Consider the following 14457-nt stretch of genomic DNA (forward strand, 5'->3'; position numbering starts at 1 on the left):
ACGGGCTGAGGTTTCTGCTCCTACAGCCAAGACGAGGCAAGGGGACTGCACATGGAGGGGGAGGGGTAAGAAAGTGGGTGGGGGGAGGGAGCTCGAGTGCGAGAGGCTTCCGAGGGAAAGTGAGAGGGGAGGGAGGATAGGGCTCACCCGCTCCCTCCGTCAGCCGCTTTCTCTCACATAAGCGCAGGCAGAGGGCGCATCAGTCATGCCCTCCCCCTGCGACCGCCGCTGTTGCTGTTGCCGCTGCCGCGGCCGCACAGCTCCACGCGCTGAGGACGCCCGAGCACCCGGGACACTGCAGCCGCTGCTGCTGCTGCCTCCGCCGCCGCCGCTGCTGCTGCCCGTGCCGCTGCAAGGAGCCCCGGAGCTGGCCAAGTCAGGGGACTGAGGCTCAGCAGTCTCCGCCGCTGCTTCTGCCCCCCGCCCCCCAACAACCCCAATACCCCCACTGTAGACTCTCCAGTTGCTGCTGCTGCTGCCCCCTCGGGGGGTTACTTAGGGGAAAGGAGGGAGGGGGGTGGGGGGGAACAATCCGTGGTGTTTAAGACTTTTTAAAGGGGGGGTGTGTTCGTGCACTTCCCCCCTCCCCAAAGAAAAACAAAAGGAGGGGGTGACTTTTCCTCTCTCTCTCTCTCTTACTCTCCTTTCACCTCCCAGTCTCCTGAATGAGGAGAACTCGGATGTCCGGTTTCCTGTGAGGGTTTTTACCTGACAAGCTCCGACTTTCCCCAGCAGTTACTTGGAGAGCAACTTGAAAAAAGTTTGGAGCCCCCGCGCAACGGAGCCGCCACCGCTGCCGCCTCTTGTCCGTCCCCCAGGCTTTTTACTGGCTGGATATTGGGGGCAAGGAAAACCAGGAGCGCTCATCATTGCAGGGGCACCCAAGCCCCCACCCCCTGCCCCCCCGTAAACGCACTAGTCTCCCCCACCCCTCCCCCACCCCGCCCCAACCCCCCCCCAAGGATCCCGTTCACCATGCACTTGCTGGGATTATTCTCCCTGGTCTGCTCCCTGATTGCTGCAGCTCTGCTCCTGGGACCTCGGGCGCCCGCCGCAGCTGCGGCTTATGAGTCGGGACAGGGCTATTACGAGGAAGAACCGGATCTGGGGGAGGCGAAGGTAAGTGCTGTCCCTGCTGCCGCTCCTGCTGCCTCTGGGGGAAGGAGAGTCCTCTAGTGTGCACATGGAGTTCCCTAAACGAACCTGTCCAAAGAGAAAGTTTGTGTGATCTTGTAACCTTTGGGAAGTTGAGGCTAAGGATATATAGATCTGTTCTCATTGTTACGGAAGAAACTTACAAACTTCTATTAAAAACAAAAGGAGGGGGAGCGAGAGGGTCAGGAAGCGTTTGCAAATTAGGCACACGACTACACAACTTTAGTTAAGTACCCAAAGAGGTGCCTAGTGATACCAAAGTGATCCTAATGGATGCAACAAATAGAAAGCCGAGCTTTGCCCAATGACCCAACTGTTGTAATGCTCAATCGAAGACAGGGCAGCAGAAGTGCGCCTTCCCCGGCAAATCAATGGTACATGAAGACAGTTTTGTCCGTGGGCATAGATGACCAGTCAACCTACAAGATTTCATTGAGTTGCTGCGATGCGGGGAGGCTCACTCAGGCGCCTTGTAGGGGGTGGGGAGGGGAACGAATACCAAAGGAGTAGAAGAGACCAATAACTAGGGAATGATGGATGGATTAAGACGCCACAACCACATTTGGGGAAAGAAGCTTGTTCAATTTCAGATGAAAACTGGAGGTGATTCTTATCACCTCCTTACGGAACCAGGGTTGTTTTCACTTTCAAAGCTGCACTTCTGAGATCTTTTAATGATATACTGAAGACTAATCAAGTTTGCTGGAGGTGTAACGAATTCCAAGTCTGAAAATGCTGGTGAGGAGCAGTTAGAGCCCTTACTTTCCAGCCTGAGATTTAGCTTGTTTGCCTTCAAAGTGTTGTTGCTTGATCTTCCCAAAAGAAAACTCTTACTCTAGAAGGTTTTAGCATGCATCTTACACCTGATGTTGGTGAGAGAGTGTGACAGTACTTAAACAAAATGTCATAATATACATTGTACTTTATTAAAACTGCTTAATGTGCCCAGATAGCAATTTTTGTGAATGGGTACAGCAGAGTCTGTAGAACTCTACAATAGCGTTCCATTTCAATTTATGGCATGATGGAAAGAAAGTCAAGTGACACGGTGTGTCTACTCTGAGTTCAATGAATTATTTTTCACCTACTTTACTCTTATTTTTATTTATCTTCAGCTACCATTAGTTGGTATGCTAGTCTGATACTGATGACAATTTAAAATACTTATTGGCTACAGAGAACAGGTGGATTGCTATTGCTTTCCGATAGGCCAAATTATGCCTTAGAGTTAATATCTGAAGTAAAAAAAAAAAAATGCTGATCAAGTTCATTTTGAATTTTTAAGCATCAAAACACTGGATGTGCATGAACAAAGTTTTCAGAATATTTGAATGAATGGAAAGGATAACTGCAAGGTACTTTAATGAGTCTTCTCATAGTTGTGTAAATTTTTTCAGTGAACTAAATCAAAGAAAATGCATTTCTGAGTTAATTAGCTATTTTTAAAAAATATGCAACTACTATTCAATTTAGTAAGTTAAGGAAACTGCCCAATTAACTAACTATGATCTTTAAATAATTTATAATTTGACTCCAAATTATTATTTTAGTTAAATAATAGAATGGTGGAAAACACTTTTGAGCTAGGACAATGTAAGCTGAATTGTGTAACAAGTTAATAACAATGCGTTTTATACCCTTTGAACATAGTTTCCTTTATTAATGCTGATGCTAACAATGACTACATCGATGTGAATGACTTACTGACCAAAAATGCTCTAAAATACAACATGGCAGAATTACACTTTTCCTATGCTTTGAATATTATCACACATTAAGCAGATGTGTGAAGCAATGTTTTATAATGCGTAGAAGGCTGACCTTGGAATCAGGAAGATCCAGCTTCTGACATACATTAGCTTTGTGACCCTTTGGGTGTAAAAGGTTAAGTGATGTCACTTAACTTGTGAATATTCCCCCCCAACAAGTCACTTACCTTCTCCCTGCCCCCCAAATAACCTTCCAAGACTTCAAGTTACAGAAGAGTTGCTCATCTGTAACTCTACAGTTGGACTTCCCTATAAGGATGAAATTGCAGATCTGGACCAAATACACATGTCCACATATTCACTTTCTCTTTCCGGAAAAGCAAAGCACTGGAGAATGTGTGAGTAAAACATAATTTCTATTCTGTGGTTTTAAAAATAATTTCTTTTGGTTTCGTTGAAGAACTGAGGAATAGGATATGGAAAGGGACACCTAAATGAGAAATCATTCCATAAAGCAAGTATCAAACAGTATGTGTGCTTCCAGGAAAGACAGCTAATTCAGCTAATAGAACTGAGTTGGTTATCTCCAGTGTGTTATTCTGTATATGGATGTTTGTAAGAATGTTATATTGTCCTCTGGGGAGGAGAAAGAATCAAATTTAATCTCTGAAGGCATAAATAATATTAGTAATATAGAGAATAACTAATTAAACAAAAAGGTTGGTCTTTATATAAGAGTTCTTATCCCTTCTTGTCACTTAATTGAGTTTTCCTTTTTGAAGTAAAGAATTTAAATTTCTGGTTTGGGGTACATATAAATTATGTTTTCTCATTTCAACTCAGTTTACATATAGTTTGACAGAATGTAATAGTGACATTGTATTCTACTTCTTAATACCTATGTTTCTTATTAATCAGGGCTTTAGGAATCCATACCATTTTAAGCCACTGAGACTGTAGGGTTACCAATCAGTGCATTTCTTCTGCATTAAATGATCTGTAACTCACTGGCTTCACAGACAGTTCCCATGCAAATCACTGGAACAATAATATGCTTACTGGAATCCCAGAGATCTCAAAGGATTAGATTATCTCCTTACTTGTCAAACTTATGACCAAGGATGGATTTTGCACTAGGGGAATCTAATTCTTTATTTTCTATCATACATAGGAACTTATACATATATACTTTAATCTAAGGGGCTTACATATCATCTCCAATAGTGCCTTAAGTCAAGGTTAATTTTATCCCCTCCATCGGCCCAAGATCCTATAGTTAGGTAGAGGTCAAACCAGAAATGAGAGTCAGGTCTTGCTAATTCTTTTATTATCACTGGAATTCAGGATCCTCTTCCATTCTGTGTAATCCTAAGTGTACAATTAACTAAAAATGGTTTAAAAAAACACCTTTTTCTCTAATGCTCAATAAAACAGGCAAAGAATCAAAAAAGCAAAGAAATGTGTTTATATTGGGATTAAGTTTAGCTAGAACTGGTGAGAAAAGGGGGAGGATGAAAAAGGAGAAAACATGAAAGAGTTTAATCAAATCCAAAGTAATAGGAAAATGTGGCAAATTGGCCAGTCCATCTTCTTGTCAACATGAGATTAGTTGGGATTGTATTCATGCTAGGACATTTGCATCTTTAGAGAGGTCAGTTTAATGTAATTAAAACAATATACTAAATAGAAATTACTACATGCTACCCAATGTGTTATTTTGGTATTAAGTGATGCCTTAGTGACCCAAAAGACTACACCCATGTGGTATACTTCAACAGTATCCCAAGAGATAGTATGGACTGAAAATCTTGATTTTAAAAAATGGTTTAGATAACTTCATGGACACTTTTAATAGTTTAGTTAGTGAACTAAGGATATTGTAGAGTATAACTTTTGAGGATGGTGATAAGAGAGACATAACTTGCACAATATACTCCTTACTAGGTTAGATATACTATGGATCTGAGCTAATAAAGACATTCTGATATTGTCATGAAAATGGAAAGGATTAATAGGGGCAGCTGGGTGGCACAGTGGATAGAGTGCTGGCCCTGGAGTCAAAAAGACTCAACTTCTTGAGTTCAAATCTGGCCTCAGACACTTAATAGCTGTGTCACTTAACTCTGTTTGCCTCAGTTTCCTCATCTGCAAAATGAACTGGAGAAGGAAGTGGCAAACCACTTCAGTATCTTTGCCAAGAAAACCTCAAATGGGATCATGAAGAGTTGGACATTACTGAACAACAACAAATTAACTTTCTTTTTTGTAGATAAGTTATTTTTAGGAATTATGTATTTCACATAATAGACATTGACTAGCTTAACATATGAATGATCAATTTTAATAGTAATAATGATTTTTTTTTTGTGAGGCAATTGGGGCTAAGTGACTTGCCCAAGGTCACACAACTAGTATGTGTCAAGTGTTTGATCTGAGGCGGGATTTGAACTCAGGTTCTCCTGACTTCAGGGCCTGTGCTCTATCCACTGCGCCACCTAGCTGCCCCCCGTAATAATGATTTTAAAATAATCTAGTTGCAAGGCTTTTGGCTATGGTACTTCAGAGTAAAGTAAGCTATGATAAGTGAAGTTATATATATGCATAATATTCTATTTTTCTTGTCTTTATCATCTGTATCTCTTTTATTTATAACCATTTACATTGTATTACAGTTATGTCTTTACATGTAAATGGGGCCATGTCTTATAAGTTTTGTATAATAATGACAATAGCTCACATTCATGTAGTGCTTTAAGGTTTATATACATTATCTTGTCTGATCTTCACAACACTGTGAAGTAGGTGTTATTATTATTTCAATTTTAGAGAGGAGGAAACTGAAGATGAGAGAAGTTAAATGAATTTAATCAGTCATTCACTAAACATTTATTAAGCACCTACCCATTTGAGGTGCAGTGCTAAGTGATGGGGCTAAGCACTGACATCTCCCAAGGTCAAAAAGCTAGTAAGTGTCTGAGGAAGAATTTTAATCTCTTTCTCACTCCAAGTTTAGAACTCTACCTACTGTGCCATGAGGCCTCTTTATGTATCTGACATTGTCTAGTAGTTACTAGCAGATACTAGCTAGATTTTTGACTGAGATCACGTTTTCTAAATGATTTGTCTGTATTCTTTGATAACCAATATGTTATAAAATCACAGAATGTTCTAAGTGGAAGGGGGCCTTAGAGAGCATCTAACTTATCCCAATCACCTCATTTTATAGATGAGGAAACTGAAGCCCATAAAGATTAAGTGGTTTAAATAAAGTCATTAAAGAGAATCAGGACTAAAACCCAAATCTCCTGCTCCCAGTCCAGTGCCCCATCATCATCAAATATTTGTTCAAATGCCTACTTTGGTGCCAGGTAATGTGCTATAGAGATAAACAGGTGAAAAGCATGATTTCTCCTCAAGGAGGCTATAGTCTGATTGAAAATAAAGAGCATATCGGAAATGTAAACAGGCATGAAAATAGCTTACAGTAAATATTAAAAGCATATGACAAACAATAAGTGCTACAAAAGCCTAAAGATAGAAGAGATTGCTGCAGTTATGGCAACCAGGGAAAGCTCCATAAGAAAGGTAGAACTCAAGTAGGACTTTATTCAATAAGAAGAGAGGTTTCACAAATATGTTCCAGATAGAGGGTGAGCTGTGAGCAAAGGCATGGAGGTGGTCATTTGCATGACATATGGTTGAGACAATGAGTAAAGCAGTTTGGCTAGAGCATTTGGTTGTGTGAGGGAGGTGTGGAAGATGAATGTAGAGAGATAATTTAGGGCCTGATTATGAAACCCTGGAGTTTGGAGTTTATTCTGTCCTGGCCTCAATACCAATTGGTTCGTTGAAATCTCCACCTGTATATTTGAGGCATAAGATATCCCAAACCAGACTTCCATCCTTTTCAACTAAAATCGCTAACCTATTTATCTTAGCTAACCTATTTCTTTTTTTCTTTTCTTCTTTCTTTTTTTTGGCTAGGCAATGGGGTTAAGTGACTTGCCCAGACTCACACAGCTAGTAAGTGTTATGTGTCTGAGGCCAGATTTGAACTTAGGTCCTCCTGACTCCAGGGCTGGTGCTCTATCCACTGTGCCACCTAGCTGCCTCTGTTAACTAAACTATTTCTGTCAAAGGCAATCATCTAGCTTTGCAACTTGGGTATCAACATCATACATTTATTAAGCACCTACTCTGTTCCAGGCACTATGCTGGATATTGATGATAAGGGTGGAAGAGGGATAGGGACCCAATCTGTGATTTCATTAGAACAGGGAACTCCTGATGAAGAGCTTTCTGTATTTATGCAGGTTGGTATATCATCTATGGCTTATAAAAACATTGCCTAGAGCAGTGGTGTTAAATTCAAATAGAAGTGGGAGGCACTAATCTGTACCTAAAGATTTCTGCTGGCCACATATTGACTTAGTTTCAGAATGTAATATTAACTATATTTTATTATAATGCTATTTGTTTTCTTATATATTTCCCACTTACATTTTAATTTGGTTCTCATTGCACTCAGGAGCCTTGTGAGCCCATAACATGCAGGAGACACATTTGATATTTGTGGCCTGGGAAGTTAAGTGACTTACCCATGTAGGATATGTCCTAAGTAGAACTTGAACCTTGGTGGTCCTGGATTCAAGGCCCCCTCTTTATTTTGCCATTCTGCCTTTCTGGGCAAACAAGAATGGAGGCTGCCTCTGCCCTCTAAGAGCTTACATCCTACCTATTAGGGAAAAAATACATATATAAATATGTAAAAATAGATACATATCCTCAAATCTTCACTCTCACTGCCCCAAACTAATAACTTGCCAAATCTTGCCTATTGTATCACCTCAACATCTCTCACAACTATCACCTTGTTGTTGTTGAGTTGTGTTAGGTCATGTGTGACTTTTCCTGATACCATTTGGGGTTTTCTTGGCAAAGATACTAGAGTGATTTGCCATTACCTTCTCCAGCTCATTTTACAGATGAAGAAACTGAGGCAAACAGGGTTAAGTGACTTGCCCAAGGTCACACAACTAGTGAGTATCTAAGGCCATATTTGAACTCATGAGGATGACTCCATCCAGGCCTGACACTCTATCAGCATCCTCTTCCTCACTTTTTTTCCTAATTCATCCTAGTTCAATCCTCATCATTTTTGCTTAGACTATTTGAATAGCATCTGAGTTTATTTCCCTGAATCAAGTCTTTCCTCTTCTAGTCCATTTTCCATGCAACTTCCACACTGATATTCCTGAAGCTCACGTTGGACCATACCACACACTGTTCAGGGACCTTCAGTGTTTCTTCATTGCTGCTAGAATCAAACACAATCTCTTCTATTTGTTATTGAAATATCTTCACAGTCTGGTTCCAAAACCTCTTTCCAGACTGATTACATATTACTCCCCCTCTCATACTCTATACTTCAGCCAAATTTCTCTCAAAGAGGGCATTTTACACACTGTGAGCATGTTGTAAATATTCCATATTCCATGGCTAGAATGCACTCCTTCCTAGATCAACCCAATTACCATTCCTTAAGAGATGTTTTTTGACTTTCCTAAACTAGTGAAAGGTGTGACCGATGAATCTGTTAAGAACCTTAATCTGGAAACAATATACTGAATGGATGCATGGAGAGTGGGAGAAAGGTGAGGGAGACTAGAGATTAGATGCCTGGGTTAGAAGATTAGTGCAATAACCCAGGCTCAAAGTAATGAGAGGTTGAGGCAGTGGGAAATGGAATGACTTGGAAGAATGTGAGAGAGATTGTGAAGGAAGACTCAATTGACAGAAGTGAGTGACTGATTGGATGTTGAAGAAGGAGAAGTAATTCATGCTTTCAAGCCTGGGTGACTGGAATGATGCTGGCACCCTTGACAGTTAAAAAAATCAGGAACTAGTTTGTAGGGAAAGCTGATGAGTAGTATATTCATCAGATTTGAAATAGCTTTAAAGAATAAGATCACCAAGGTGAGCATTACAAATTCAATTCAACTGAAGCCAGCAAATAATTTGTTCTTATTTAAAAGGAAAGAATGGAATTAAATCAACAGGATTTAAAACTGTGTAAGTATGATGTTTGGTAAATGTTGAAACATTAACAAATACTACCATAATTCATAGCCAAAATAGTGTAAGTACATCTTGTTACCTGGCATAGTAAAATTTAAAGATAAACTTGGGTCATTGTGTGACATAAAGTTAAGTCACTGCACCTCTGTTTCTTCAGCTGTAAAATTTTCTAAGGCCCTTGCAGCCTAATGTTCCAACATCTTGTTAATAACTAACAAGAAGTGTAGGAGTTTTTATCTACTAAGTGCCATCTCTGCACCATCCATATGTTGCAGCATCAATAACCTTTGTCTGGCATTCTACAGATTCCCACAGATCATCCTTGCCATCTGCCCACTCTTGGCTGCCTGGAGAGGAGATTTAAAAATTCAGAAATGTAGAGTCTGTGTGGGAATAGGAAAAAAAAATGTCCTTTTGCTTTCTCTTACTAACATTTCACACATGTCCAGATTCACCGAGATGACTATTTTTATAGCCCCTAAATGTAATTAGCTGGAGGTGATTCAGGGGGCAGACAGCTAACAGTGGAGAGCTGGGATACTGCCACCCTTTTCTTTGTGTTCTACTTCCTGAGTACATTCACATGCTGAAATGGTATTTCTTTGTATATTGTCTATTATTCACATCCTCTCTTACATGCCATGTTTCCAAAATAATACAGAATGGAAGTGAGGATGTCTTGCCTTGGAGAGCATTTTTTAAAAGCATATTGTAAGTTTTAGTTGAGTTAATGTTCATCCATGCTCTTTAATTTTGCACTGTTTGACCTTGAAATGCTTGTTTTATAACATTTAGAGGTGAAGGTAACCTTGGAGATGATCTAACCTCCTATTTTACAGTTAGAGAAAACAAGGCTCATGCAAGTTAAGTGACCTGCCTAATGTCACACAAGTAGAAAGTAATGAAGTCAGAATTTGAATCCAGGTCTTATGTATTCAAATACAGTGAAGAACCAACCAGTATCATTCACCTGTAGTCTAATTTCCCACCAAGGCAATTAATTACCTGAAATAAACTTGAACTTTCTTAAGTGCGCCTTCTAGCCAAAAATAGGTTATGACATAGAGTTAATTCATTATTGGTACAGCAAGATCCAGAGGCTTAGCATGATGCTCAGTAAGAATTCCTGGAATTAATTAGTCACTTTTCATGGCTACCTTAATTCTTTTGTGTAACTTCACTATAGGAGTGCTGGAAGTATTCCCTATGACCTTTCACAAATGAATGTCTTTGAGGTGTGGGTTTAGTTAGCAGAGGTCAGATTTCTCCTCCCTTTTCCAGGCATTTGCTATTGTAATTTTTCCCAGTTGAATCACCCCTAGTAGCTATGCTTTCTATGTGAGATGTACTTAAGCAAAATCAGCTTCTGAAAATCTAGCTTTACATACAGGACATATCAAAGCGTATTTAATTAACTATAATGACAAGTCAGTATAGAATTTCTTCAAGCACTGAGATATAAATGGTCTTCTTTAAAAGTTTAATTTATCCAAAGCTTCTAGGTATTTTTTAATGGTTTCTTTTATCATTTATTCTTTCTTGCATGTGTTCTCGGATAATGTATACTATATTTCAGTGTATAACATCATCATAGATAGAATCCATTAGAACTGTATCTTTGTATAGGCATCTGCTGGAGACCAGAGACTTTCTGTTTTGCTGAAGCATTCACTATAGGATCATGCACAAGTGACTGCTTTAAAAATGCCTGTAAGTGATTATTTTAGTGAATGATTTTTCAAGTTCCTTAGTTGTACATTAGTGGTACCAAAGGGTTAATGTAGCTTCCAAAACAGTTTTTCTTGTGTTAAAGTAGTAATTTTACATCCAAGATATTGACAAATCAATTATGCCTTTAATTAGCCATCCAAGTTACTGATAACAATGTTCACTAATATTGGCCCCAGTGGTAGAACTTTTTATGCACTTCCACTGGATTAGAAGCAAGTCCTTTTGAGTACAACCTTTCAAGTGAACATGTAACATATAAAGTATTGTAATGTGAAATCATTTTCTTAGATTCTTTCCCATTAGCTTAAAATCCCTTTGATGAATTTCCCCCTACAAACATTCTTCAGCCATGTAGAGTCAACTCCATACTTTAAGGATGAAAAATCTGATTCACTCACCCAACAAATAATTTATTCCCTACTACATACGTGTGTGTGTGTGTATGTGTGTGTATGTGACTGTGTGACTGTGTGACTGTGTTAGCCACTGTGGGGAGAAAAACAACAAGTATCTTTCTCTGGTTTATTATGTTCACCTTTCACTGTTGTTTTTAGATTCATTTCTAAACTACATTAAAAACCTTACACTTATGGCTCATGCTTTAAACCTAATAAGTATAAATAGTGGTCACACAAACACACACACACATATACACAATGATGCATATCTTAGGCAAATATCTTACCATCAGGTTTTGTTTGATTAAAATGATCAAACAGTTTATTAAATAAGAACACAAAGTAAAGTAGAAATATATGAAAATAAATGTTCTGAGGTGAAAACAGTAATTCTTTAGGTCAACAGAAAAGAGAAGAGTACCATGTAGTCCCAAAATTATATTAACCTCCTGGAAAATTTTAACAATAAATATGTAAAGTAAAAAAAAAAAATCAAATAGAGTCACTTGAGTAACATATAAAAATGAAAGAAACAGTTGAGGAAAAAAATGTTTTCTGTTATTTTATGTCACCTCTATCGCACTTTCAACTGTCTTGGGCCCAGATTCAAACCATGCATAATTTTAGTAGTAATTCACCTTGTTTGACTCATTTCGCCCCTACTTTGCTTCCCCTACAAACACCATTTTGAATCTGGAAAACTATAACATGAACTTGCTTCTAGATATTCATTTGATCCTCATACTTACAGACACAAGCAATGAAAATAGTAATTAATTAATTAAAATTTAATAGTAATTTAACCGGGACTGAAATGTACGGTGAAATAATGGGATAATAATATTGGACTAAGGGACCACTAACATCCTTTCCAGCTCAAACTCTGTGATCTTATGATTACATACATTCCTGAGCAAACACAATCTCATCTTCTTTCATTCTTGGGTAATTTGGGAAATAAATTCCTCCAAATTCACTACTCATGGAGGAAGGTTCCTTTTTAGCCTGAAGGTAATGATATTTTGCTCATTTAGGGCCTACACCTCTGCTGGTATAATCAACTGGCCTCTGAAGTTTACCTACAGCTTAATTGTCCTCTTTCCTTGCTTTGTGGGCCCTCAGGCACACTCCAGGACTCCTGAATTCCTAGACACCCCCTTTGGTCATCTTAGTTGCTTCTCTGACCTGTTGACATGGTCCGCAGTACAACAGAACTCTCCCTTAAAATCGCATCCTACCTTTTCCCCATATCGCTTTGCTTCCTTGCCATATAGTCTCATGGAAAATGGAGTCTTGGCAATTTCTCCCATGAGCGATCACAGGCAGGGCTCAGTCAGGGCAGAAGATGCAGTCTCACGTTCAAATAAGACTTCTGTAAAAACAAAACAAAACCAGAAAAATTGCAGTCCTTCCAAGTTGTCCTGAGCATGCATAGTGAGGACACAGCACATGATGGCTATGCTAAAGTTATCCTCTGTAGATGAAGCACAGAGGCCATATATAAGTCAAAGTTGCATTGATAGGTAATATTCAGATACGCAGTCCATAGCATCAAACCACAACGTTATATATAGTGTACCTTCAATATATTCTATCATATAGGAATAAGAACTTTCTGGGTAAGTGCATAAGCTCTTCCTACAGTTTCTTCTGACTATCATATCACCATCCAGACAAGTTGTAGTACATCTGTGGTGATCTGTCTTTTTTTTTGTTGACCACCCTCTTAACTCTGTGGACAAATAGGGTAGGCTTACTTAGGTTTGATAGTACAAATTTCTGGGTTGATGAATAATTTAAATGGAATAGTCTTCACCAGCTGTGCATTCTATATATACCCACCATTACCTTGGGGCCCTCACAGCTGGAATATCCACAGGAGAAAAGTTGTCCCTGGATTCTGTTCTCTCCCTAACTCCTGTTTAGGCAGAATGACTCCTTGGGTTGTGAGGCAGTCAGTGTTGAGTTTTCTTTTTGCATCCTTTTACATCATTACCTCATCCATAAAAACATTAAATTAGCTTGTAAAGTATCTTCAGACTTAGAAATTTATCATCAACTTCTTTTGTATCTCTCATAACACCTAGAATAGTGTTGAGCACAAAGTAACTCTCCAATCCATACTTGCTGATTCATACCTTCTGAGAGTCTTAGGGATGAAAGTAAACCAGAGAAGGTGAAGTACTCAAATGACTTGGATACAAATCCTGGTTCTGCCTCTTAATAGCTATGTGACTAAGAGCAAGTAGCTTCACCTTTTGGGGTCTTACTTTCTTCATCTGTAAAATGAAAGGATTGGACCAGAATGTACCCAAAATCCCTTCTGGCTCTCAAGGTATGAGCCTATGAATCTTGGAGGTATGTGTCTATGGGCTGTTCCAAAAGTCTTAAACTATTCAAGCTGTCTGTCTGTCTGTCTGTCTCTTTTTCTCTCTCTGTCTCCCTGTCTTTCAATACATACACACATATATGTGTGTGAGTGTGTGTGAGTGTGCGTATGTGTATATATATATACCTATGTATACATATATACATACATATCTGCATATATGCAATGCAGATCTATTTCAGAAAGTTTAGCTTAGATATTACTAGAATTATTCTTGGAATTATAGGATTTAACAGCAATAAAGAAAGAGAATGAAATAAAATTGGAGTGTTGGAAGGGACCTCTGCAGCTATCAAGTTCAACCTTTATGTGAGAGGAATCTCCAATATAACAGTGCTGCTAAGTGGTCATTTAGCTTCTGTTTGCGGATTTCCAAGAAAGGGAATCCATCACCTCTTGAAGCAGCACTTTGCACATTTGGACGGCTCTAATTGGTAATGGTTTTTTCCTGACATTAGTCCAAAATTTGCCTCTTTGTACCTCCCACTCATTGCTCCTCGTTCTGCCCTCCTCTGGGGCCAAAGAGACCCATTCAAATCCTTCCTACACACGACAGCTCTTCAGATAGCTGAAAACAGCTCTCTCATTCCCCCCTGCTTCTTCTCTTCTTCATGCGAAGTATGCCCAGTTCTTTCATCCACTTCTTTTATGACATGGACTCAAGGCCCTTCACCGGCAACCTAGAGCCCATCTTGGTCTGATTCTTTTATTTGATGGATGAGAAAACTAGAACTCTTAGAATGACTAAATCACAATGTATTAGAAAATTTCCTAAATTGAAAGTGTTGAATTTTCTGTTTAAATATATATATTAAATGAAGTATGGGTGAAAATAGATTTACTCTTAAAGTTCAAACTTTTGGATGCTTATGCCTAGGGAAAGCATCCTAACAATTTAAATGTAGAATGTCTCATACTCAAACACAAACCAGAATGTAAAGTGATAACAATCCAAGTTAAACAACTCTCAGATCTTTCCCTTTTGCAATCTGGCTTC

The 14457-nt window shown here is 39.0% G+C and overlaps 1 protein-coding gene across 1 annotated transcript in view; it reads left to right on the forward strand.

Moving 5' to 3' along the window:
- Nucleotides 1-325: 325 nt before the first annotated feature.
- Nucleotides 326-14457, forward strand: part of VEGFC (vascular endothelial growth factor C) — a 155916-nt gene continuing 141784 nt past the window's right edge. Inside the window, exon 1 of the mRNA XM_027837635.1 lies at nucleotides 326-1119. Within this exon, the coding sequence (XP_027693436.1) occupies nucleotides 976-1119 (144 nt within the window). The 5' untranslated portion in view covers nucleotides 326-975. The remainder of the gene's footprint in view (nucleotides 1120-14457) is intronic.

This window comes from Vombatus ursinus, unplaced genomic scaffold (assembly GCF_900497805.2).
Source record: "Vombatus ursinus unplaced genomic scaffold, bare-nosed wombat genome assembly UNPS02014821.1, whole genome shotgun sequence".
Taxonomy (NCBI): domain Eukaryota; kingdom Metazoa; phylum Chordata; class Mammalia; order Diprotodontia; family Vombatidae; genus Vombatus; species Vombatus ursinus.